The sequence below is a fragment of the Triplophysa rosa genome, linkage group LG4 (genome assembly GCF_024868665.1).
Source record: "Triplophysa rosa linkage group LG4, Trosa_1v2, whole genome shotgun sequence".
Lineage (NCBI taxonomy): Eukaryota > Metazoa > Chordata > Actinopteri > Cypriniformes > Nemacheilidae > Triplophysa > Triplophysa rosa.
The window spans coordinates 15,377,425-15,404,587 of record NC_079893.1 but is presented as its reverse complement, the minus strand read 5'-3'; the positions used below and the strand labels follow the sequence as shown (position 1 = coordinate 15,404,587).

At 39.7% G+C, this 27,163-nt stretch overlaps 1 protein-coding gene across 1 annotated transcript in view; it reads left to right on the top strand.

Annotated features, from left to right (window-relative positions):
• Positions 1 to 222: 222 nt before the first annotated feature.
• The window catches only part of pcca (propionyl-CoA carboxylase subunit alpha), a 244,348-nt gene continuing 217,407 nt past the window's right edge, over positions 223 to 27,163 (top strand). The window contains exons 1-4 of the mRNA XM_057330928.1: positions 223 to 243; positions 746 to 910; positions 6,741 to 6,854; positions 7,852 to 7,905. Of these exons, the coding sequence (XP_057186911.1) occupies positions 223 to 243; positions 746 to 910; positions 6,741 to 6,854; positions 7,852 to 7,905 (354 nt within the window). The remainder of the gene's footprint in view (positions 244 to 745; positions 911 to 6,740; positions 6,855 to 7,851; positions 7,906 to 27,163) is intronic.

Genomic DNA, 27,163 nt, shown 5'->3' with positions numbered 1-27,163 from the left:
GCAAGAGGGAGATCGTTCCAGAGTCGTGGAACACATCCCTTTGTGGGACTGCACCACAATACGTTGTTCGATTGCAGAGCACAGGGATCGGGCAGTCTGAATTAGCGAGTGAAGATATGGGGGTGCCGAACCAGTAATGGTTTTGTAGGCCAAGAGCAGAGATTTGAATTGAATGCGAGCGACTATAGGGAGCCAGTGCAACCTAACGAAGAGAGGAGTGACATGCGCTCTCTTCGGCACATTGTAAGTACATATGTAAGTTCATACAACATATGTAAGTTCAGCGGACATTTCTAAAAAAACGATTGAAGACTCAAGGTACGAACACTACACATGTTCAATGTGCAATGCTTGATTATGAATGGACTGTGAAGTTATGAACTTATACCTAAAAAGAGTGTATATGGTTGAAATATGTAATATGCATTGTGTGATTTATAAATGGACTGTGAAGTAATGAATTGGTACCTGAAGAGTTTTCAGAGTGTATATGATTGAAATATGACGTTTCTATGGTATGTTGGATACATTACACGTGATGAAAATTGAATATTTTTTGTTGGAAGTTGTATATACATTTGAAATCTGTTAATCTGAATTTACCTCAATGTAGTGCTGTGCAGAGATGTTTTTTTTTAACTATTTGAAATGAAATCTAGTGTCATAGGGTGAACTTAGAAGTCGTAATTCACTGTCTGATTATAGAAATATATGTGAATGCACAGACTATGATTTTATTATTTAGGCAAGGCACTTGTGCATCGGGCGACCCGGGTTCGGCAAGGCGCTTGTGCATCGGGCGACCCGGGTTCGGCAAGGCGCTTGTGCATCGGGCGACCCGGGTTCGGCAAGGCGCTTGTGCATCGGGCGACCCGGGTTCGGCAAGGCGCTTGTGCATCGGGCGACCCAGGTTCGATTCCCATCTCGTGGTCCTTTCCCGAACCCACCCACTTCTCTCTCCCACTTCGCTTCCTCTCCTCTCTAACAATAGCTGTACAATTAAAGGCAAAAACGCCAAAAAAAAAAACAAATCTTTATAAAAAAAATGTATATACTGTATACTGTGTATACAGATTTAACTTTGTCTTAACTTTGTGTAAATGGTCATGGAGTGATTCACACCTGGGAAGATACAGGCCCAACACCCAACTGTCCTATCAGTATGGAATTTTGTGAAGCAGCTAGAACAAATAATGTGAGGACACCTAAAGATTAGAGTGGGTTGCACCAAAAAAGATTAGTCTTAAATCTACATTAAATAAAGCTTTACTTGATAAATATGTTGCACCTTCTTTTACAATAATCAGGGTTATATTAAAGGGGTCAAATGACACAGCTAAAACGAATATTATCATTTGTTTTAGATGTAATGCAATGTGTATACACGATTTAAGGTCCAAAAACGCTGTATTTTCCACACACCATGCATGTTTGTATCTCCTCTTTGCCCCACCTCTCTGAAACGTGCAGATTTTTTACAAAGCTCATTGCTCTGAAAAGTGAGGTGTGCTATGATTGGCCAGTTAACCAGTGCATAGTGATTGGTCAAATAATGCAAGCGTGTGACGGAAATGTAATGCCTTACCATATTCAGAACATCATGTTCCCATGTAATTGTACTGACAGGTGATAAAATGTCACCGGTACTTTCCTTATCAATTCGAGCCCAAATCTGATCCGGAAAATGAAGATGATAAAGCCGATACATCAACTTTGCCTGCGCAACTTGAGCAGGATTTAAAGGATTGGTAAGGTTTTTTAAAAATATATTATGTTAAATAGTTAAAAACTATAACTGTTTTACCTTTTACATACAATGTTATGAAGATTTGCCACTAGTGATCAACCAGTGTTACGCCATGTCTCATCGCGACTCAACAAAGACAATAAACCCCATTATAAACACGACATTTGTTTCCTCTAGTTGAAACATTATTACTGATTATTAGGACTTATGTTGTCTGTTTTTTCACGTTGCACGTGTGTCTGCATTTGCAGATCACGCAAAGAAACAACATGCGCTACAAACACATGACAAACTCAACTCGTGCTAGTCCGTAACAAAGTCTTTTACAATGAAAATATACTTATAGGCTGCGAATCTGAAGCGCCAGACTGTCCTTGCGAAGTTGTAATGGTTGGAATTGCTCTACTTTTTAGCCAAAGCTTTTGTGTACAGCCGGCCTCTCCTAGGTTCTTGAAGCAATCATCTATGAAATGTGCTGCACACACTTGAATATTCGGATTGTACAATTCTGGAACAGTATTGTGAATAAGATGTAACCATTCGTTTTTAGTTGTCTCATCTTTTGGAAGGGCAAACAAAGAGGCTTTCTTTTCCCAACGAAACACACAGCGTCTCCACGACATGGCTGCGGCGGTAACAATACAATGAGATTTACAAGTATGCCCAGCTTACTTGCGTATAGATTTGGGTGGTCTTGGTCTAGTCATACCACGAAATGACGTAGATTCATGGGGGTGTGTTTACACGAGGCGTTTCATGCAGGTCTGGGTGAGCATTCGCTTTTTGACAGAATGCATCTTTTGTCCCAACACTTTCATTTTTGCAATTTTATGTGTCTAATACATGCATGGGCAACTTATAACACACCGAAGACACAGAAAAAACACGTATTCGTGCCATATGACCCCTTTAAGCCTGATATACCATAATTATATACCATAATTGCATAAAACTGGTTTTGTGGGTTATAATTTTTAGTCATTCTGTGATCCCTACACACATGGCATAGCATCAAAGTTTAAGAAACGTCTGTCTGAGAAGCTCAAAAACAGCATGTTACTAGTTAGTTTCAAGTGAAATAATGTTCTATTTTGTTTGACAAATAACCCTACGTATGTCTACTCTCGCAACCCTGCAAAAAAAGTTCAGGCTCAGGATTTTTTTGCTTTAACACTTTAAAGCCGGATGCATTGTCGCCGACGCATTTTACCAAGCGGTGTTCATTTAACCGTAACTCTTCAACCATTTATGCTATCAAAAAAAATCGTATTGCTCCTAAAAGTAGACAAATTGACCTTTTTGAACATGTATGTATTACGGTAATCACTTGTGTCTCATAAGCCATTTGCTGCAGTTTTCGTGGAGAGCGGTAGAGGTTAGATATGAACAGGGAGTGACGGAGTGCGACAGATTGGAAAGTTTTTGAGCAAGTAAAATAAAATAACGAAACATGGCAAAGAGGAAATATACAGCATCAGAGGTGACTGAGATACTTTTTGATCATGAAACTGACGGTGTGCGAGACTCTTCTGACCTGGAGACTGCATATTCAGAATATGCTGTGGGTGTCGAATAGGGCTGCAACTAACGATTATTTTGATAGTCGATTAGTTGAACGGTTATTTTTCGATTAATCGATTAATCGGATAAAATGTAATTACATCTTTTGCTTGTAATAAGTAAATCAGATATGGGAAAAGTATACACAACTGAACTCATTAGCCTTCTCCCAAAATGTTGTGAATGTCTCCATAATTAACACGCCTGGTGAGTTGATTCATGTGTGTCATATTAGAAGCAACTGACAATAGTCTCTCCCAAACGTGGGAGCGAGAGGAGGGTCGGCCAAGGAAATTTTTTTTGTGCCATGAAAAATGTAGTGAAGTACAGTAAAAAGTAAACAGAAAAAGTAATACTTAAGTACAAATACTCAAAAAGTGTACTTAAGTACAGTACTCAAGTAAATGTACTTCGTTACCCACCTCTGAACTAAATAAACCACCAAATCAGGGTATTTAGCCTAATATGTACTTTGCAAAGTGCAAACGCCACAAATTGGGTTTTACTAATATAATCTTACATTTTGTCATTTAAAACACCTCTCCCCTTTAAACTTTAAAACTGCGTAGCTTGAAGAGATGCATGCAGAACACGTCGGACTTTAAAACCGCACACCTCGCGCTGCACGGAGAGACGCATGCACCGAGAGACACGTCTGACTTTAAAACTGCGCAACATGTGCCGCACGGAGAGACGCATCCACGGAGAGACACGTCTGACTTTAAAACTGCGCAACTTGTGCTGCACGGAGACGCATCCACGGAGAGACACGTCTGACTTTAAAACTGCGTACCTCGCGCTGCACGGAGAGACACGTGTGACTTTCAAACTGCGAACCTCGTGCAGCACGGAGAACGTGTGACTTTAAAACTGCGCATCTCGCGCTGCACGAAGAGACGCATCCACGGAGAACCACGTCTGACATTTAAAACTGCGCAGCTCATGCTGCACGGAGAGACACATCTAAAACGGTAATTTTAAAAGGGAAGAAGACGCGCTTGATTTGTAACTGCGTAGCTCGCAAGTGACGTCACAGACCAACTAATCGATAATGAAATTCGTTGACAACGAATTTCATTATCGATTATTATCGATTTTAATGATTAGTTGTTGCAGCCCTAGTGTCGATCCAGACGTGGAGGGGTAAGTAAATGTTGTCTCATGAGAAATGTTCGTAAAATAGGCTTAGACTTAGTGTTTCAACATACCAGTTTCACCTATCTTGTGTTGTGTGCTATGCCTTCATGCACATGCTTGGATTTGTATGGATGCGTGTGTGCTCTTATATGCGTGTATGTGCGTACAAGTAACGTTATGCGTGGACATACGCAGTGCATGTGTATATCTGAGTGTGTGTGTGTGTTTGTGTGTGTGCGTGCGTGCATGCATGCATGCATATGTTGAAGCATGTGTATTTGTGTGTATGCATGTGTGTTTGTATGCATTCATTTGAGTGAATGGAGTGAAAAGTGCAAAAAAAAACGCCTGGAGAAGTGGTGTCAAAAAAGGCTCCTGAATGAAAACTATGTACATGAGTGACACTAAAAATACTTTTTTGCATGTACTACAGTATATTCTTAATGTCTGAAGTGCTAGATTATTTCGTTCTTTAGTTTTTTGAGAATGTCTGAATAAAAATCAGTAAAAATGTATTTACGTTTTTTATTTTTGTCTATTTAAATTCTATTTACAAACTCACAACATACAGTAATAGTGAATACCCTTATTTTATTGAAAGAAAAATTAGTTTTCCAAAAAAACGATACCTTGCACATGATGATAGGACGTTGTGTTAGAATTTGACAGTCAAAAGAACAAAATGTGTGAAAACAACATATTTTCCCTTTAGGCTCTAAAGGGTTAACCCCTGTATAATACTACAACTTCATTTTTGAGAAATAAACTTTGCCTGCCTGTGCGGGTATCGAACCAATGCCAACTGGTAGGAAGCCGTTGCGTTAAAGGTGCCATAGGAACTGTATTTACCTAGGCATAGATGAATAATAAGAGGTCTGTACATGGAAATGACATATCGTGAGCCTCAAACACCATTGTTTCCTCTTCCTTGTGTAAATCATGTGCATGCAAAAGACCACTGAAAAAGTGGCCAATCCCAACATAACACCGACTGTTAAGTTACAGTTGGGATGTACACCCCCTACGTTGCATATACCCGCCCATGTTCTAGGCCAGCCGGACGTGCACAGCCGAATCATCGGAAGTTCTAAAGGTATTGTGAGTTGTGTTGGGCGATGTCTACCAAATTGGCATCGGATGATGTCTACAGTGAAACCTCGTGATGGGCGATGACATCGTTGTCTTCTTTAAACAAGCCACGACGTTATGAAGTGAGGCGCGTCTAGGCGCGAGCTGCGCAGAGACATGTCTTCTTTATACAGCGCGAGTTGGGCAGTTATCAAGTCAGGCGTGTGTCATCTGTACAGTGCAAGCTTCTTAGTTATAAAGTCATGCGCGTCTTTATACAACGCAAGCTGCGCAGAGACACCTCTTCTTTATACAGGGCAAGCTGGGCAGTTATCAAGTCAGGCGTGTGTCATCTGTACAGTGCAAGCTTCTCAGTTATAAACTCATGGGCATCTTTTTTATACAATGCAAGCTGTGCAGACACGCATCTTCTTAATACAGTTATAAAGTCAGGCGGGTCTGCGCCAGCTGAGCGTCTTCTTTAAACAGCGCGAGCTGCACATAATTAAAAAAAGCAGGAAAATTTTCGTGACAGAAAATGCCGTCATACCATTTTGAATTCGAATCGGCGAGTAACAAATAATTTTTTTTCTAGGATGTATGGTTCAAAAATATACCGTATACCATACTTTTGAAAAGTTATAGGCAAAGCTTTGCAGTTTGGGTTAGAGACTTCTTATTTGCCATGGTAACATTTCAGACTGTCCTCTATGTGTGTGCCAAATTTCACAACTTTCCCATGTACGGTTGTAATAATTGCATCTTTGGTTTATTCCAGAAGCCTGCAAGGGAGGATGTCTGAAACATACTTTTTAAGTTGATCTTTGAACAATATTGATAATTAATAGACCACATTTGTAAATGAGTCAAAACTCTTTTACAGTTCCTGGATTACTTGCATTTCGGAGGTAAAACTCAAACCTGATTGACAGCAAATCACAGTGTAATCAGAGACAAGCAAAGAGAGAGAATACCCTGTAACAAATATAAACCATCTGCAATCTGCAATCACACCTAAATACATTTTGATGGTGCTTCTTTAATGCGAGCACACACAATAGATAAGACGGTGGCAAAGCTATTATAGGCATTTTTCTCACAACATTCGTATGACCTAGGGGTTGGGGGAATCAAGTTTAGGGGGTAATAAATGTCATTGTCCAGGTATGAAAATACTTAACCTCCAAATAGTGAATTTAACCTGTGTCTGTGTGTTTTTGTCTTTAAGGTTCATGTGAAAATGGCAGACGAAGCTGTGTGTGTTGGACCTGCCCCTACCAGTCAAAGTTACCTGAACATGGATGCTATCATGATAGCCATCCAGCAGACTGGAGCTCAAGCTGTGAGTGTGTGTGCGTGTCTTTAAGAGTCAACTAAATGTTAGTAAATGAAAAGAGTTTTACCTGGTCAATTGGCTGCAGAAAGCCTATGATGGGCAGAATGTTATCTGGCTATTATGTTGGGGCAAGAAAACAAAAGTCAGGGCAATCAAATAGCATCTTAGAACATGGCCTGTCATTTGAAGGAAGTAATAGCCTAATGTTAGCCACCTCACATGGCTGTTTGCTCTAATGGTAACCAATTAGTTTTTATTAGGTACATATCCATATTCACTCTTTCAAGTGTGGATATGGTGCCAAAAATGAGGATAGCTGTCTCAACAGGATTTCCTTGCCCTCCTGTTGTTTCAAACCAGTATGACTTTTTTCTGGAGAACACAAAATAAGTTTTTAACCGAAAAATGGCTTTACCCATTCACTTGCATGGCTATAGTGTCCATACAAGTGAATGAGCACCACCGTTGGTCGGTTACCAACATTCTTTAAAATAATTTATTTTGTGTTCTGCTGAAGAAATTAAACAGTGATGTTCTTGAGTAATACCGTACTTTGAAAAAGTTGTTTTTACTTCAGTATTCTGACGCATTTCTGTAGAGCTGTGGAAAAAATATTTTTTAAGTTGCATTGCGATGCTGATGTAAAAGAATTATGCATCGATACACAGAATGAATTAATGGACATTTGGAAGTAAATGGCAATTCCATATAATATTAAGATATTTCAGGTTTTATGAAGATGTGGGAAAATGGAGCGCATTAGTGGACAGAAAAAAGCAAGCTCTGTGTGATTCAGGACTGCACATGAACACGTTTTTTTTTATTGATTAAGACAATGCAACCTCGCGCGTTTCAAACCACCATATGAAACACTGTATAGACATGAATGATCAGCAAATGATTGCCAGTAACTGATGATGTAGTTTTCAGTGCTGATGTGTAATATGGCAGAAGCGCATTTTAAGCCCGTTTAATTTTCTAATGTTATATGTCTGTCTCAAAGGTTCACCCAGGCTATGGATTTCTGTCTGAAAACAAAGAGTTTGCCCGGAGACTAGTAAGTTTATGTTCCTCATGATTAACAGATTAAAAGTTTTTCATGGCATGGCTGGAGCTGCTCCCAGGTCTAAATTAAGGTGATCTTATTTTCTTTTCTATGCATCTGTTTGGTGTTGTTGGATTACTGACGCGCAGTCTCACGTTTGTCTCATGCAGCGCATGCACAGCCTTTACTGCCGTTGCTTTTCTCATCAATGTGTTGTTGTGTTATGAGCGCTTTTTTATTTTAAATGGAGTGATAGTTATATTGTAGATCGCGTACAGCGCAGACAATTTGGGGCAAATTCAGAAGAATGAGAGAATACGCTATTGCTGTTACACAGAGTTACAACTACAGAACGCGTGCGCTAGTGATGGGAATTTTTATTAATTTGAGTGTTCGTCCTTATTTTTCAGTTCGCTCACCAAAATGATTCGTTAAAATTCGTTCAGTGATAATTTTGTCATATATTACATACATACACAGTGGGTGGCGAAAATTAGTGTCTTGTTTGTAGTACAAGTAATTTTAATAATGTGTTTGTATAATGTAATCTATATTACGATTATTATATTACGATTACTACAATATATCATATTCTCTTGTTGTTGCGAACGAGAGTGACTCACGTGCTGTATTGAGTGATTGACATGCTTTCTCTAATTCATTCGGTCAGCAGCTCCTCATTCACGAACGAGATGTCTGATTCGTATGTAAGATGACTGACTAGTTCAGTGAAGAGACATTTTTCTTTCAGTAGCTCAAACCAATGATAGCATTTAAACATCCCGCAGTCAGAGACTATTTGCTCATGCTCAGTCAGTCTTTCACAGCAGAACAGGGATCCCCGAATCGGGTGCAGATTAAAAGTGCCTGATGTGACTGATTTCTCATATATAAAGGAGTCATATTGCACGGCTAAAACAAATATTATTGTTTCTTTTAGATGTAACGCAATGTGTATACACCATTTAAAGTTTAAAAAACGTTGTATTTTCCACATGCCATGCATGTTTGTATCTCTTCTTTGCCCCGCCTCTCTGAAACGCGCTGATTTTTTACAAAGCTCATCGCGCTGAAAAGCGCTGTGTGCTATGATTGGGCAGTTCACCAGTGCGTAGTGATTGGTCAAATACTGCAAGCATTTCACGGAAATGTAACGCCTCTTACCATATTCGGAACATCAGGTTCCAAAGCAATTGTACTGACAGGCGATACAATGAGATTTACAATTACGCCCACCTTAACTACGTATAGATTTGGGCGGTCTTAGTCAAATCATGTTACGAAGTTACTTCGAATCGCCAGTGTGTGGTTACACAAGGCATTTCAGGCAAGTCTGGTTGAGCATTCGCTTTTAGATAGAATCTTTTGTTCCCTGCATCTTTTGTTCCCACACTTTCATTTGTGCAATTTTACGTGTCTAATACATGCATGGGCAACTTATGGGCAACTTAACACACCAAAGACACAGAAAAACACGTACTTCCGCCATATGACCCCTTTAATAGAAGCAACACATAAACAACAGCAGTATTATCAACAACAAACTATTTGCATGCGTTAGCATGTTTAAGTGTCATGAATGTGTCATAATCTTGAATTATTGTAAATAATGTATGGTTATATAAATACATGCTTATAACAAACAATGCTATACTTTAATTAGGAAAAACAACTTTTTACTACAAACCACAGTTAAATGATCATGTTTGTAAAATAGTACATTTAGGTTTTTAAAATGTAGCTATTGTTTAAGCATGATATTTACAGTAAAACCATTTGTATTTGCATGGTAAGACAAAGTAAACTGAAAATATGGTTACTACTTTACTATATTAAAAACTTTGTTAATTGTCATAAGTGTCTTTACATTGTGTCCATTTTTTTACCTGTTGAACGAGAGACCTCCTCTTTCATTTTGTCATTTTATTCACGAGTGTGAAGTAGCAGATTATTCAGTTTGTTTACGAACGAGATGACTGATCGTTAATGTCGTTCACGAACAAGAAGTATCAGGTCCTTTCGTTTGTGCACGAACGAGATCTCTCTCGTTCAGACTCAAAACCCCGGCTTGTTCGTTCAATGAAGGGTGTATTCGTTCAGTACATTCAACCAATCATATGCTCACACTCGAACGCCATTGGCTCATGCTTTAGACACTCTGTTAGGGCAAGACACTCTCTGTGCTCGAGGGAGAGATTTCAGTGAACGAGAAATATGAGTCAACGCATTTCGTGAATGAGAAAGATTCGTGTTACGAATGTAACATCACTAGCGCGCACACACACCACACCGAAGGGAGGGCGAGAGCTCACAAACAGACTCGCACCAAGCACATAGAGCTGTGGTTCTCAACTCTGTCCCGCGAGATCCATTTTCGTGCCGAGTTTAGCCTTAACTCTGATAAAACACCTGAACATGCAAATCAACGTCTCCAGGAATAAGCATGTTCAATTAATATTGGGCTGCACAGATTGCGTGGAGTATCTCACTAAAGTACTGTGAGACTGATTCAAAAACCCAAGGAGCAGTCAGGGACTTCACGACTACGAACGCCCTACTCCTGGAGACGTTGTTTTGCTTATTCAGGTGTGGTTTTTTTGCAGAGTTTGGGGCTAAACTCTGCAGGAAAATGGATCTCGCGGACCAGAGTTGAGAACCGCTGACATAGAGAAAGGGTGTGTGGGAAAATCTGCTAACCTTTCGTTAAGTCGTGATAAACTCGATCAGCCGTCTTCTCTGTCAATAACATCTGTGACTGCTGACGTTTACGTGGAAAGGCAAGTACACAGAGGAACGCATATTGAAAACACCGCCACCTTTTAATTAGTTCACTGTCACGTGAGAGAGTCTCTCTCGAGGCGCTCCACACAACATGAGAGAGAGGTGCTGAGCGCTTGCAACTTTACGATGAATTAAGCGGTTTTAAATAGTAAAATTAAAATGTAAATGGGAATCATGAAAAATCTATTCATGGCGGCCAGTGTTGATAGTGTGGCAGGCCGCGACGAATAAATCAATATGGAAAACAGACAACACAATGATGTGTTGTTATGAGAAGTATAAAAAATGGTTAGTTTCGAAACTATGGCAGAACAAATTAGACTATGGCGGACCGCCATACACTGGTTTTGGTGTTCATTTTAGTAGCTTAGGCTAAATAGTTTGCCAATTTACATGATGTCTTGTGCTTAAAGACATCAGTAGCTAAAGAGACCTCTGCAATGTAGTCCACAGGCTACACACTAATTTAGTACACTCTCACACGCACACACATTCACACATAAGTTTGAATGTTTTTGTTAGACTTTGTTAGGTGTTTAGGAATACCTGCTCTGTAGTATTCTCTCAACAGATTCAGTGTTTGGAGTTGGGTTAATACTAGGGGTGTAAATCGGACAGTTCATCACAATACAATGCCGTATCGATATTCTCCGCCAGTGATTCGATATTTGCCGATACCTCGGAAATGTTTTGGATCCGATTCGATTAATTTAATTGATATTTTGATATTACTTGCCTAGTTTACCCATGCAGTTACATTTTTAATAACTCACAAATGAAACCAAAATATATAAGATGAACGTTTAATTAAACTCTTTGAAAACTGCACGATTTTATAGAACAGTGGGGCTGGATGGCGTCATAAGCTAATTAACATATTCATGATGTCATCGCATCGTTTTGTGTGTTGCAACTTCAGACCCGTTTCTAAACATATTTTAATACAGCATATTGCCCAATAAAGCCATTCTCATGTACATATTGTCTGTTTCATATTTATATATCCTCTTATTAAAGAGGGGTGGAAAACTATATCTGGACCTTTTCCTGCATTCTGCTGAAGCCAGGGCCGTTATGCTTTTTGTAGGCTTAACATCTAGTGGCTTTGGCTTCTCCCTTTGCAGAATGGTAAGTTAGACGCTGAGAGGTGATCCCTGCTCCAGGAAAGCGAGACCTTGTGCTCGCTGGGCAGTAGTACTGCCATCAATTTCCCAAAGAATGAAAGCTAAGGTTTATCCAAAAAGACGCTGTCTGTATGCACCTCTATTGAACAAAAGTCACTCAAATCAGTGAAAGAGTTGTTAACTTGGCAACACTGGCAAGACAAATTAGGAATGAATGGGAAATGGTGCGTCACCGAGAAGCTGCAGCCGTGGTGGTCAGGATTTTTGGTGTGACAGAGCTCCACGGCAAAATGAATCCAGCGAAAACTGAACGAACAGAGAACACACTTATATGGACGTTATGGGGAATGGGGACACAGAGAGTGTCAAAATGAAGGTACATCATATCGATATGTTACGTGTGGCATTGATGCATCATATCGTTAGAAAATTAACCGATACATCAATCCATATCGATTTATTGTTACACACCTAGTTAATGCTACTTGACAAGTTCTGTTGCTACACTCTGATTAGTTTCTGGCTACATTTAAAATCAAAACATAATTCTTTTAATAATTGTTGAATGCTAAAATGTTCATTTTTAACTTCTTTGATATCTTTAACAAGAAAACCAGTGCAGTGCCCTACACACTAAAAACATGTGCATGTCTTCTATAGACAGCAGGTAGAAGAATTTCAGATTTCAATGTGGAGTCCATTGATGGCAGGATAAGTCTATCTCTCCCTACTCTTCTGGAATGTAATCAGATTCCAAACAATCATACAGAGATTCCAACTCCAAAAGCAGCACTCTATCACAGTCACTTGAAACATATAGCCCAGGAAATACCACCTCTCGACTCTCATGCTGAAATTCTTCTCTTACTGGGCAGAGACATCCTGCAAGTGCACAAGGTATGCAAACAAATCAACGGTCCAAATAACAGCCCCTTTGCTCAAAAACTGGATTTGGGCTGGGTTGTTATCGGGGACGTGTGTCTTAAAGGAACTCATAGGCCATCTTTAGTTCATACTTTGAAGACGGTCCTCTTGGAGAATGCCCGTCACAGCTTTCTGAGTCCATGCTACAGCCAAATTCAGGTAAAAGAGAAGTTGGATGTCAACCCGCAATGGCAGCAACCTCCAAAAATCATACCTGAGGATTCCTTTCGTCCTTTAGTGTTTGATGTAGAAAGTATTGCTCATACAAATTTCTCCCACACTGCAATCGATCATAAAAGGCACCATCTGTGGAAGATGAAAGGTTTCTTCAAATCATGGACAATGAGTTCTTTCAAGATACCTGCAACAGTTTTGTCGCTCCCCTACCATTCTGTGAGCCCAGGCAAAGTCTACACAACAACAAAGACTATGCATATAATGTAAACACCTTCTTGCGCTGCGATGCACTCTGAACAATCAACCACAAATGAAAGCAAATTTCCTGGAATTTATGGATAACCTGCTAAAAAATGAGCATGCAGAGATTGCACCACCTCTGCAGCAAGGTCAGGAAGTGTGGTATTTGCCACTGTTTGGAGAATACCACCTTAACAAACCCGATAAAATCTGAGTTGTCTTCGATTCAAGTGCACCGTTTGAGGGGGTTTCATTACTTCTTACAGGTCCTGATTTGAATAACAGCCTGTTAGGAGTCCTGATGAGATTTCGTAAAGAACATGTGTCTATTACTGCTAATATACAGCACATGTTCCATTGTTTTATGGTAAAAGAGGACCACAGAGGTTATCTTTGGTTCCTATGGTACAGAAACTATGACCTTGACAGTGAGTTTGTTGATCACAGAATGGCTTCCATGTTTTTGGGAATAGCGCATCACCAGCAGTGGCTATTTATGGCCTACGAAAAGCAGCCAAAGAATACGAGGACATTTTTGGCAGTGACACCAGGAAGCTGGTGGAAAAGGAGTTCTATGTTGATGACATGCTAAAATCGTGCTACAGAGGAAGAAGCAATTGCGCTTCTCAAACGCACACAGGGGATGCTTGCAGTGTCTAATCTCTGACTGCACAATATTACCTCAAACTGTCCAAGCGTCATTGAAGCCTTTACCCTGGAAGATCATGCCGAAGGCTTCAAAGATTTGCAACTTTTCTCTAATAGCCTTCCCATTTTTCGTAGTCTTGGTGTGTCCTGGAATGTCGCAACAGACTCTCTCATGTTTCAAGCTATGACAAGCCTTTTACTCGCCGAAATGGGCTGTATAACCCACTTGGATTCATTGCACCTGTTACCATACAAGGTAGATTGCTGTTGAGGGAACTGACCAAGCAAGGTGAGGGCTGGGACTCTCCCTTGCTGGTGGACATGGAGGCTTAACGGAAAAAATGGAAAAGATCTCAACTCAACTTTATTTATATAGCGCTTTTTACAATTTTCATTGTTACAAAGCAGCTGTACATAAGACATAAGCATTGACTATAAGCAAAACAATTAAAGTTGTACCTGCAAAAACAAGAAAAAGGTGAAAACAAAGAAGACAGACATACCCACATACAAAACACTCCACACACACAATACGCACACGTACTAACACACATACACACACACACAAACGCACACGCATGCACACACGTACGTACACAGACAAGTACGCGTACACACAAAGACACGCACGCACGCACAGTGAGAGCACACATTTAAGATAAAGGAGAGAGATGCACAGGTCAAATATAACGGACTATAAATTCCTATATGCAATATTAATTAAGTAAAACTCCAAAATTCTAAAGCAGCCCCCCACGGCCAGGCAGATGCAAAACAGTATGCAAACGGTGGCGAGGAACCCAAAACTCTAATCGAGAAAAAAAACCTCAGGGGAACCCAGGCCCAACCAGGGGATTCCAGTTCCCCTCTGGCAAAAGCTGCTGCCTCTGCACAAGCTCCAGAGAGCTTGCACAACAAGGCAAATAAAATAAATAAACTTACTAATAAGGTAAATTATAGTTTAAGATTATCATTAATAGAGTTCATTCAAGTACTGAGGAGCTAAACCATGTAGGGCTTTATAGGTAATAAGCAAGATTTTAAAGTTAACGCGATGCTTTATAGGTAACCAGTGCAAGGTTGACAGAACCGGGCTAATATCTTCATACTTTTTTGTACGTGTAAGAACTCGAGCTGCCGCGTTTTGGACCAGTTGGAGTTTTTGTAATAAGCCTGCAGGGCAACCACCTAACAGTGCATTACAGTAATCTAGTCTTGATGTCATGAATGCATGAATTAACTTCTCTGCATCTGACATTGACAGCATATGACGTAGTTTAGATATATTCTTAAGATGGAAAAACGCAATTTTACAGATGTTGGCGACGTGGCTGTCAAATGACAGATTGCTATCGAATAGAACGCCAAGATTCTTTGCTAACGACGAGGGTTTTATGGAACATCCGTCAATTTATATCTCCTAGAGGTAGCATGTATAATGCGAAGAGCAGAAGCCCTAAGACTGAGCGCTGTGGTATACCGTACTGGACTTGCGATTTGCGTGACACCTCATTGTTTATTGCTACAAATTGAAAACGGTCAGATAAATAAGATTTAAACCATTTCAAAGCTATTCCTTTAATGCCGACGTAATTTTCGAGTCTATGTAGGAGTGTGCTGTGGTCAATGGTGTCGAATGCAGCACTAAGGTCTAGCAGCACCAATAACGAGATACAACCTTGGTCAGACGCCAATGGCAGATCATTTGTTACTCTGATCAAAGCAGTCTCTGTACTGTGACATGCTCTAAATCCAGACTGGAATTCTTCATTGATGTCATTCCTTTGGAGGAAGGAGCATAATTGAGTTGAAACTACTTTTTGCAGAACTTTAGATATGAAAGGTAGATTCGATATAGGCCTATAGTTCCCTAGTTCTCTAGGGTCGAGTTGGGTTTTTTTGACAAGGGGCCTTATAACAGCCACCTTATATGCTTTAGGCACATGTCCTAATGTCAGAGATGAGTTAATAATACCAAGAATAGGATCTATAATTTCTGGGAGCATCTCTTTCAGTAGATTTGTAGGTATAGGGTCTAGCATGCATCTTTTTGATTTAGATGATCTAATCATTTTAGACAGCTCATCGTGATCTACGGTATAAAATAATTGCATTGTTTAACGTTTATTAAATTACTTTCAGGAGATTTACGCATTATTTTATGTTTGCTAATCCGGGGGACAGACACTGTCTCTTTTTTGTGATGTTTGGGAGAACGGATTATTAAATGTTGTATATTTTGTGTATTTTGCGACTTGAGACGGCAAGCAGACAGTTGGTTAAGCCATACTGTCTGCTCCCTGACCTGGGCCCCAGCGAGTCAAGCTTTAGCAGTAGCATTATTAAGACTTTTTGCAATATTTCTAGACAGGATGGAAGCCCCAGCCCAGGAGGGATGGAGACCATCTAGTTTCAACAGGTCAGGTCTGCCCTCAAAACTCTTCCAGTTATTTATAAAAACTATATCATTCTGCAGGCACCACTCAGACAACCAGCCATTTAGTGATGATAATCTGCTATAAATCTCATCACCACGATAAGCAGTGAGGGGGCCAGAGAATATTACAGTGTCTGACATCGTGCTTGCGAGCTCACACCCCTCTTTAATGTTGTCTTTTGTGATCTCCGATTGACAGAGTCAAACATCATTTGTGCCAACGTGAATAACAATCTTACTGAATTTACGATTAGCCTTAGCCAGCACATTTAAATTTGACTTGATGTCAGGCGCTCTGGCTCCCGGTAAACATTTGACTATGGTGGCTGGTGGCTCTATGTTAACGTTCCGAACAATAGAATCACCGATAACTAGGGCACTTTCAGCAGGTTTCTCAGTCGGTGCGTCACTGAGCGGGGCAAACCTGTTCGAGACTGTAATCGGAACGGTTGAGTGATGTTTTGTCCTGCGACTACGCCGTCTCACAGTCACGAAGTTTCCCAGCTGCGGGGGATATTCAACCGGAACCGAGCTGTGTGCGCTAATGTTGCTCGCATCCAAAGTGTTTTCTATGGTCCTTACACTCTTACTATCCTCAGATAAAGATTGGATGCGAGACTCTAATTCTAAGATCTTCTCTGTCAGCCTAACTATTTCCCTGCAATTATCGCATATAAAACCCTCGCAGCTGACAGAGAAGGCTAAGCTAAACTCACCGGCTTTGAAGTGCAATTCCAACTTACCAAGGTTGCTCGGTGAATAGTAGTATACTCGCTTAAAAAGAGAAACAGTTAGCACACAAGACAAACCAGAGGCAAGATGATATTCTACAGTGTAAACAGAAAGCAAGCTAACACGCTATTGCTATGCTAACGCCATTAAGTTAATTATCACTTTTGGTTAATAATCTTAAACAGTAAATAACAAAAGCAGGGTTATTGAGATATCAGGATAAGTTAGCAACGACAATGATAAGTAACGATAATAAAATACACTAATATTAGAGCAAAGTGTGGGGATACAAACAAACTGCCGGCAGCGATGCAGACAGGAGCCGCAAGATTTGAAAGAGCTCCAAATACCACGTGTTTGCACATCCATTCCTCTGTGCGATGTCCAAAGTAAAGAACTTTGCGTTTTTGCAGACACATCAGTCAAGGCCATTTCTGCTGTAGGATACCTGAAGGTGATGGATCGGCATGGTAACACAGATGTTAACTTAATTTTTGGAAAACCCAAATGAACACCTCAACCAGACATTACTGTCCTTGACTGGAGTTGTGTCCTGCTGTGTTAGCGGTGGAGATTGCAGAGTTGATTGTTGCAGAAATGGACATGACCTTCGTATCTTTTATTACACGAACAGTAAAGTAGTACTAGAACATTCATGTCTGATTATGGATGTAGCCGATGTCTTCGTAAACAACATAATTCAACAAATTCATAAATCCAGCTCACCTGCACAATGGCGATATGTTCCCACAGAACATAACCCAGCAGACCATGGATCCAGGTCTATTCCTGCAGCAGCCCTGGGTGCCAGTTCATGGCTCACAGGCCCACAGTTCCTGCGCAGTTCAGCTTCAGTCTGAATCAAAAAGGCAATCGAGCTTGAGTATCCAACGTCAGATTCTGAAATACGCCCACAAGTGTGTTCAAACCTTACTGAAATTCCTAAATTCACCTGGAACTCTGAGAAATTTGGTATATTCTCTAACTTTAACACTCTCATCAGAGCAATAGCGCATCTGATTCATATTACCAATTCCTTCTCCAAACACTTACATCATAATGGATGTAGAGAATGGCATTTCTACAGCAAAGGCCCTACTGAAGAAGAGCTGGAGAAAACAAAAGTCCTACTGTTGAAGAATGCGCAATATGAGAGTTATCCAACAGAAATTAAGAGCATCACTGAAACTCACAACATTCCTCGTATGAGTGTGCTGAAGAAACTGTCTCCTTGTCTAGACAGCAATGGTTTACTTTGAGTAGGGGGTCTGATTGCAAGGTCAGATTGGCATACTTGTGAAATAAACCCTATCATCATTCCTACACATCATGTGGCAACACTGATTGTGCGACACTACCATGAGGCTGTAAAACATCAAGGCAGACACTTTACAGAAGGTGCTGTAAGGATTTTGGCTAGTAGGATGAAAGAAATGCATACGTAGTTTGCTCTTCAAGTGTGTAAACTGCAAAAAAACTGTGATGGAAGACAGAACATCAGCTGTCTGATTTTCCAGTGGAACGGCTAACAGTAGCTCCACCCTTCACCTATGTGGGCGTTGATGTTTTTGGGCCATGGGGAGTGACTGCTCATAAGACCAGAAGAGGTCAAGCTAATTCGAAGTGGTGGGCAATTATGTTTTTGTTTATGTGCACAAGAGCTGTCCACATCGAAGTGATTGAAGCAATGAGCTCTAGTAGTTTCATCAATGCTTTAAGGAGATTTTTTGAAATCAGAGGGCCAGCTAAACAGCTGCATTTAGATCGTGGCACAAATTTTGTCTGATCTTCCTGACAACTCAAAAAGGATGAATCTTGTGTCAATTCAGAGGATGTACAGAAAGCTTTCCTGTGGCTCAGTGGTTAGAGCATGGCGTTAGCAACGCCAAGGTCATGGGTTTGATCCCAGGGATTGCACATACTTAGAAACAAATGTATAGTATATGCAATGTAAGTTGCTTTGGATAAAAGCGTTTGACAAATGCATAAATGTAAATGTAAATATCTTAAAGAACAACACTGCACTTGGATATTCAGTCCACCTCATGCCTCTCATATGGGTGGTCACTGGGAGCGAATGATCGGGATTGCTCGTCGCATTCTTGATTTCATGTTTCTTAATGAGAAATCCTCCTGCGATGAGAATGAGAATTTCCCTTTATTCTCACCCCTGCTACCCTTTTGACGCAAAAACCGGTGCAACACCTCCCCCATTTGGAGACTTCAGATGTACTGAATTGCTTAAGGAAGAATGGAAACAAGTACAAAGGTTAGCAGACGTCTTCTGGGCAAGATGGAAAAAAATACCTTAGTACATTGCAAGCCCGATGAAAGTGGCAAGACAAAAGAACTGACTTGAAGGAAGGGGTTATTGTCTTGGTAAAGGACATTCAAGTTTACAGGAGTGGCCAATGGCAACTGTTGTAAAAACCTTGCGAAGTAAAGTTGGATTGGTGAGAAAAGCTGTTAAATGTTAAAGTGACTAAGGATGGCATTAAAAAATCACCTCATGTCCTATCTCTGAACTTATCCTTCTTCTATCCTCCAATGATAAGATGGAAGTTAATTTGGGATTCTTAAAATCCAAGGCGGGGAGTGTGCAAGACTGAAGTGAATTTGATTTTATAGGATTTTTTATTTTGTAATGTCTGAGGACTTTAATTTCGAAAAGCAGCCACAGATAAGCTGTTGATTCAGGAAGCAGGAAGTAATGTTCTAAACGGCTATAGCAACAATGGTAACCGCTTAATCCTTAAATATCGTCTTTCTTTGCATCTGTTAGATGCAATGTCTGTAAGTACACTAGGGCTGACACTAACGACTATTTTTATATCGACTAATCTATCGACTAATTTATTGAATAATCAACTATTCTAAATGAAAAAAAATTCAATGTTAAATTACAAAGATAGACGTTTTACAGAAAAATATATACTTTTTGTAATTTATTGATAAATGTAGAACGACATGCAGCAATGAGTCTTTTTATTTTTAAAAAAGGACAACAGCCATTTTAAGCTAAATATAAATAGTCAAATAGAAAATAAGTAAAAGCTAACTGTTTGGGCTGTTTAGTGCAAATGAACGAAGCCTCAATGCAAATTACAATGAAACACAAGTTACAATGAAACACTAAATGAAATAGAATTAATCAGTATATTTCTATATTTGTGCATGCTGGAACTGCAAAACAAATGCTAAAAAAATCACTATATATTAGGCTAAAATATTCAATTCAATTCAATTTTATTTATATAGCGCTTTTCACAATGTGGATCGTTCCAAAGCAGCTTTACAGGAGCAAATAAGAAAAACACAGAAAGGTAAAACACAGCACAGTGCATGGTGTTTATAGACCAAGCAAGATCATTATAATAATATCTAATAAATAAATGAATAAATAAATAAATGCAGTCTCCCGGTGAGCAAGCCAACACTGCACTGCTCTGCTGTGGCGAGGAACCCAAACTCCAATGATGAATAATGGAGAAAAATAAACCTCGGGAGAAACCAGGCTCAGCCGGGAGGGCCAGATCTCCTCTGACGTGTCATAGCTGCACTCAGTGACCCCGACCAAAGCCACCGAGCAACGTCCACGAAGAACAGGGAGAGCCCACGAGCCGCGACCCAGGAAGCCCCACCCGCCGAAACCGTGCAGGTCCAACCCGGTCCCATTCCGCGATCAACAACAGACAACAGAGGAACAACCAGGGAAAAGTAGTAATGGCATAATTAACTTTATTCCTCTGTTGTCCGACATCGACCACAAAACAAGACCAACCAGACCAGACCCACACAGTCCCAACAAATGAAACGCCCCGAACCACAACCAACAAGCCCCCCCACTCCCTACAACACCCACCCAGCTACCTCCAATCAAAGTCACTGAGTGCAGCCATAACTTCAAACTGCTGTCGTGTGATGTAAGTTTAGCATTAAATACCAAGTATTGTAAATTTAGCATTTATGTGACAGGTAGTCCGTCTTTGCTCTCGGTTGGGGATGGAATTGTCTGAGCTGGGCCGGCCAGATGGTCGCCTTTTTCTTGGGTGGTGATGGAATTGCCTTGGATGGAGCTGGATGGTCAGTCAGTCCGCAGGCTCTCGCAGGAGGATGGCACGGGATTTTCCGATGTAGCTGGCGTAATCTCTAGTTGTGGATGGGCATATGACGTTCATCTGGGCCTGGCGGAATCTCTCCCTACCTCGGGATGGGCATCCCGAGGCGAGGGCAGAAACAGAAAGAGAATAATTAGCGTAGCTGCTGTTCATTAGCTATGTATTAGTGAATGCTTGGCTGAAAAGATGTGTCTTTAATCTAGATTTAAATTGGGAGAGTGTGTCTGACCCTCGAATAGTATCGGGGAGGCTATTCCAGAGTTTAGGTGCTACGTATGAGAAAGCTCTACCCCCTTTGGTGGATTTAGTTATTCTAGGTGTTATCAAAAGTCTGGAGTTTTGAGATCTTAGAGAGCGTGATGGGTTGTAGTGTGGTAGAAGCTCTGTTATGTAGGTAGGGGCTAAACCGTTTAAGGCTTTATAAGTAATTAAAAGAACTTTAAAGTCAATACGATACTTAATGGGTAACCAGTGAAGGGTTGATAACATTGGGGTTATGTGATCGTATTTTCTGGACCTGGTTAGAACTCTGGCAGCTGCATTCTGAACTAACTGTAGTTTGTTTATTGATGATGCAGGACAACCACTAAGCAGTGCATTACAGTAGTCAAGTCTTGAGGTCACAAATGCATGAATAAGCTTCTCTGCGTCAGCCACACATAAAATATTTCGCAATTTGGCAACATTTCTAAGGTGGAAGAAGGCTGTTTTTGTGACATTTGAGATGTGATTTTTAAATGACAGGTTGCTGTCTAATATAACGCCAAGGTCTTTAACTGTATTTGTTGGAGTAACAGTGCAGCCTTCAATTTGCAGGTCATAATCCGAAATATTCTGCTCACGTGTCTTTGGTCCGATAAGTAATATTTCTGTTTTATTAGAATTTAAAAGAAGGAAATTACAAGTCATCCAATGCTTTATATCGTCGATGCACTCTGCCAATTTGGATAGTTGGAAGGAATCATCTGGTCTTGATGAGATATATAGCTGAGTATCATCTGCATAACAGTGGAAGCTAATTCCATGTTTTCTAATAATGTTTCCAAGGGGCAGCATGTATATGGAGAATAGCAAGGGTCCTAAAACCGATCCCTGAGGTAATCCATAATTTACTTGCGTTAGATTTGATGATTCCCCATTTAAATGGACAAATTGATGTCTGTCTGATAAGTAAGATCTGAACCATTGTAGTGCCTGTCCCTGAATACCGGTATAATTGTGTAAGCGATCTAGAAGTATTTTATGGTCTACAGTATCGAACGCAGCACTAAGGTCGAGCAGGACTAGGAGTGAGATGTTACCTTTATCTGATGCTATAAGCAGGTCGTTTGTAATTTTAACGAGCGCAGTTTCAGTACTATGATGCGGTCTAAAGCCTGACTGGAATTTTTCGTGTATGTCATTATTTTGTAAGAAAGAGCACAACTGAGTGGACACTACTTTTTATAGTATTTTAGACAGGTAAGGGAGATTTGAAATCGGTCTATAGTTTCCTAGTTCATTGGGGTCTAAGTTTGGTTTCTTGATAAGAGGCTTAATGACGGCCAGTTTAAAGGCTCCTGGGACATGGCCTAGATTAATTGACGAGTTGATAATGTTATAAATGGGCTCAATTGCAACGGGTAATAACTCTTTTAATAATTTAGTTGGTATGGGGTCTAATAAGCAAGTTGTAGGTTTAGATGTTGCAATAAGTTTAATTAAATCTTCCTGTTTTATAGGTGAAAAACACTGTAGCCTTTATTTTGGGGCGATGGTTGGTACTAATTTATAGGACAGACTTGGAGGTTGAGTTTTTACTATTTTGTCTCGTATGTTTTCGATTTTCTCTGTAAAAAAAATTCATGAAATCATTGCTACCAAGGTGCGGCGGAATACCCAGGTCAGGTGAAGTCTGTTTATTTGTTAGTTTAGCAACTGTACTAAATAAAAACCTTGGATTGTTTTTGTTAGTTTCTATGAGGTTACGGAGGTGCTCAGCCTTTGCTGCTTTTAGTGCCTTTTTATAATGGTTTGCACTCTCTTTCCACGCAATTTTAAAGACCTCTAATTGGGTTTGTTTCCATTTGCGCTCCAGTTTACGTGTTTCTCTTTTAAGGGCGCGAGTGGTGCTATTGTACCATGGTGCTGCATTTTTCTCATGAATCGTTTTTGACTTCATAGGTGCGACAGCTTCTAATGTATTAGAGAAAATAGTACCCAATTTGCTGGTCATGTCATCGAGTGATTCTGTATTTATTGGTATGGTTATTAAATGAGTCAGATCTGGCAAGCTCTTTGCGAAACTATCTTTAGTAGTCGAGGTAATTGTTCTACCCTGTCGATAACGAGTTAAACGGCTGATTTCTGCAGTGCGCAGTGTACATGTTATAAGATAGTGATCAGTGACATCGTCGCTTTGAGGTATAATATCTATATTGGTTAGATCGGCTCCGTGAGATATAATCAAGTCTAGTGTATGATTAAATCGATGAGTGGGTCCATTGATGTGTTGTGTTACTCCAAAAGAGTGTAATAGCTCTGTAAACGCCACTGCTAATGCATCGTTAGCACTATCTAAGTGGATATTAAAGTCTCAGACAATTAGTACTTTATCAACGTTAACCAATAGGTCCGATAGGAAGTCCGCAAACTCTTTCAGAAAATCAGTGTAGGGACCAGGGGGTCTATACACTGTAGCAAACGTACAAGAAAGCAATGATTTTTTACTGTCAATTGGAACAATAATGTTCAATGCAAGCACTTCAAATGATTTAAATTAATGCTCCGCTCTCTGAGTTACAGTAAGATAGTCTCTAAAGATTGTTGCGACACCGCCACCTCGACCAACCGGACGTGGCTCATGCATATAACAGTAGCTTGATGGGGAACACTCATTTAGACCGTAATAATCATTTGGTTTAAGCCAGGTTTCGGTAAGGCAAAGTATATCAAAAATGTTGTCTGTGATCATTTCATTTACAATAACTGCTTTTGAATTTAGTGATCTAATATTAAGTAGGCCGAACTTTATGAGCTTGTTTTGGTCGTTTATTACATTGTTCTCAGGTTTAATCACGATTAGATTTTTTCTCTGAGATTTGGCTATTTTGTTATTTTGTAGTATTATTCGGGGGACAGACACAGTCTCTATGCATTTGGAAGCAGTAACATTTCTAACAGATGAGTGGGAGGAACACAGACTATGGTTGAAGTTTTGACTTACCGCTGGAAGACGTAGTCAAGCGGTGCGTAGCGTCTTTGAGATGTTGTCAGACAGAAGAACCGCTCCGATGCTGCTGGGGTGCAGGCCGTCAGGGCGGAAGAGCCTAGGTCGCTCCCAGAACAGATCAAAATTATTAACAAAGAGAAGCTTCTGTTCAATACACCATGACATCAACCATTTATTTAGAGCAAATAGTCTACTGAACTTTTCATTCCCTCGTCGGTAGGTAGGAAGCGGCTGATACGATGATCCGCGCCGTGGGCGATGCGTCTGAAAATATAGCATTTTCAGAAATTAATCCTGAGTTTCTTAATCGAAAATATGCGTTTGAGTAAAAGGGAACGAAAACCCATTAATAAAGCAGACTGGCCACAATACCTAATATGGAGAACATATATGAACACTCGAGTTAGCATATGATCATCATATGTATTGTTTTTCACATACTTCGTAGAGTCAAATTCAATCATATTTAAATGCGCGGAAGAAAGTCAAGGTGATGCGATCATGGGAAAACCAAGTCGGAAGTCGCACAGGGAGGTTTTCAGGAATATCCAAAAATAAAAATTAGGGCAAAATTGGGTTTCCGTTAAAATATTATTCTCTAACATCTTGGCAAAATTTGCTTGTTTATTGCTGAAAAATAGCGATTTATAGTGCCAAGTTGATGTTTAGGGCATGCCGGCAGAGGTTAAATAAATCAGCCACATCTTTCCCTCCACAAAAAACACTACAAAGACAGTTCACATATCAAAGTAACGTGTGTATCAATGCACATTTCCCGCTTGTCCAGTGTAAACTAGAGCAAGTTTTTTTATACGTGAGATGGCGGAGCTTGCTGCATGAAGATGCGGTAGTTTACCCCGGTGGGCTGCTGCTTATGTGAGCCGCCTCCGTAACGCAAACACGACACATACACGGGATGATCAAAAATTCAGAGATATGCTCATCATAAACAACGGAAAACTTGCTTCACTACTTACTAAGTTGCTGTTTTCTTCAGGGTAAAGCTAACTAGTCTCCTTTATAATGATGCAGTGCTTTTAGCGCTCCTAACACAGCTCGCATTCTTTAAGTGTGCATTAATATAAAGATAAATAGTTTCTTACTTCTGGAATAATTTACAAATAATAATCACTCCGTTAAAATATTTAAACTTTATTGCATGCATGAACAAAAAGCGCATAACCTTGAATAAAAACAAGTTAAAGTGAACATATTGGTTGCCTTGCGTTTGACAAAACTGGAATATAACTCCAAGCTTGCCCATCTATATCAGTAAAAAGATCGACAGCCTTGATGGTTCAGCAGAATATCCAGTCATGACTTAAGAGTCGCTGAATGTGTGATCTAGTGGTCATTAGGTGTTCTTTTCTGATGGACAAAGACTGGAATCGGTTCAGAAATTTAGAAGCTAAAATAATATAAAACGACCAATCGCGACAGCCCTAAAGTACACAGAGTTAAATACAGTTTGTGATACATTTGAGAAGTTTATTTTGACATTATATCATAATGTATATTTTCTAGGGTTGTGACGACGAGACACTTCTCCCAAGAGATGAGATGAGATGAGATGAGACACGAGACTGAATTCACGAGACGAGATTTTAGACCTTTTTAAAGAAATCCTCAATGATGAAATATATAGGTGAAAAAGTTTTTTATTCACCTTAAAAACACAAAATGTAAAAAATTTAGGCATTATAAAATCATCTTGTAATTTATGAAACAAATTAAACTGCTATTTTAATGAATTATATTATGCAGTAATAACTGATATGTAAACACTGCAAAATGTTTTGTCACAAACTCAACTGACAGGCAGTAATTGCACAAAAATTATGCTTTGTTTTCTTAGTGATAGTTCACCCAAAAATAAAAATCCTGTCATAATTTGCTCACCCTCATGTCATTTCATACCTGTATAAATTAATTATAGTTATAAATTAAAATGATAAAAAGCTATTTTCTGTGACATCATTGACTGCCATAGTAGGAAAAATTAAATGGTAGTCAAAGGCGCCCCAAAATTTTTTGTGTTCCCAAATTTTTCAAAATATCTCACTTTGTGTTCAACAGTACAAAAAATATTTTAAAAAATCCTACTATGGTAGTGGATGATGTCACAGAAATGAAAATTGCTAACATTCTTACAAATATCTTTCTTTGTGTTTAACAGAACAAATACATTTATATAGGTTTCAAACAACCTGAGGGTGAGTAAATGATGACAGAATTTTCATTTTTGAGTGAACTATCCCTTTAACAGGTGCAACTTTTAGTAAAGAGCTGTGCTTGTTTTCTCTATATGCTTTTGCATAGTGCTCGAGTTAGCATAGGTTGTGATCATATCACACTGTCAATCCTTATTCCTCCACTGACTGAACCCTCGTAGCCTTCAAAGAAACAGTTAAAACTACATAAACGCATCATGTTTTACACTACCATTGCACATATGTAAGAAAGAGATGATCTGTTTTTAAAGAGGTTTGCCTGTGAATGTACAAACCCGATTCCAAAAAAGTTGGGACACTGTACAAATTGTGAATAAAAAAGGAATGCAATAATTTACGAATCTCATAAACTTATATTTTATTCACAATAGAATATAGATAACATATCAAATGTTGAAAGTGAGACATTTTGAAATGTCATGCCAAATATTGGCTCATTTTGGATTTCATGAGAGCTACACATTCCAAAAAAGTTGGGACAGGTAGCAATAAGAGGCCGGAAAAGTTAAATGTACATATAAGGAACAGCTGGAGGACCAATTTGCAACTTATTAGGTCAATTGGCAACATGATTGGGTATAAAAAGAGCCTCTCAGAGTGGCAGTGTCTCTCAGAAGTCAAGATGGGCAGAGGATCACCAATTCCCC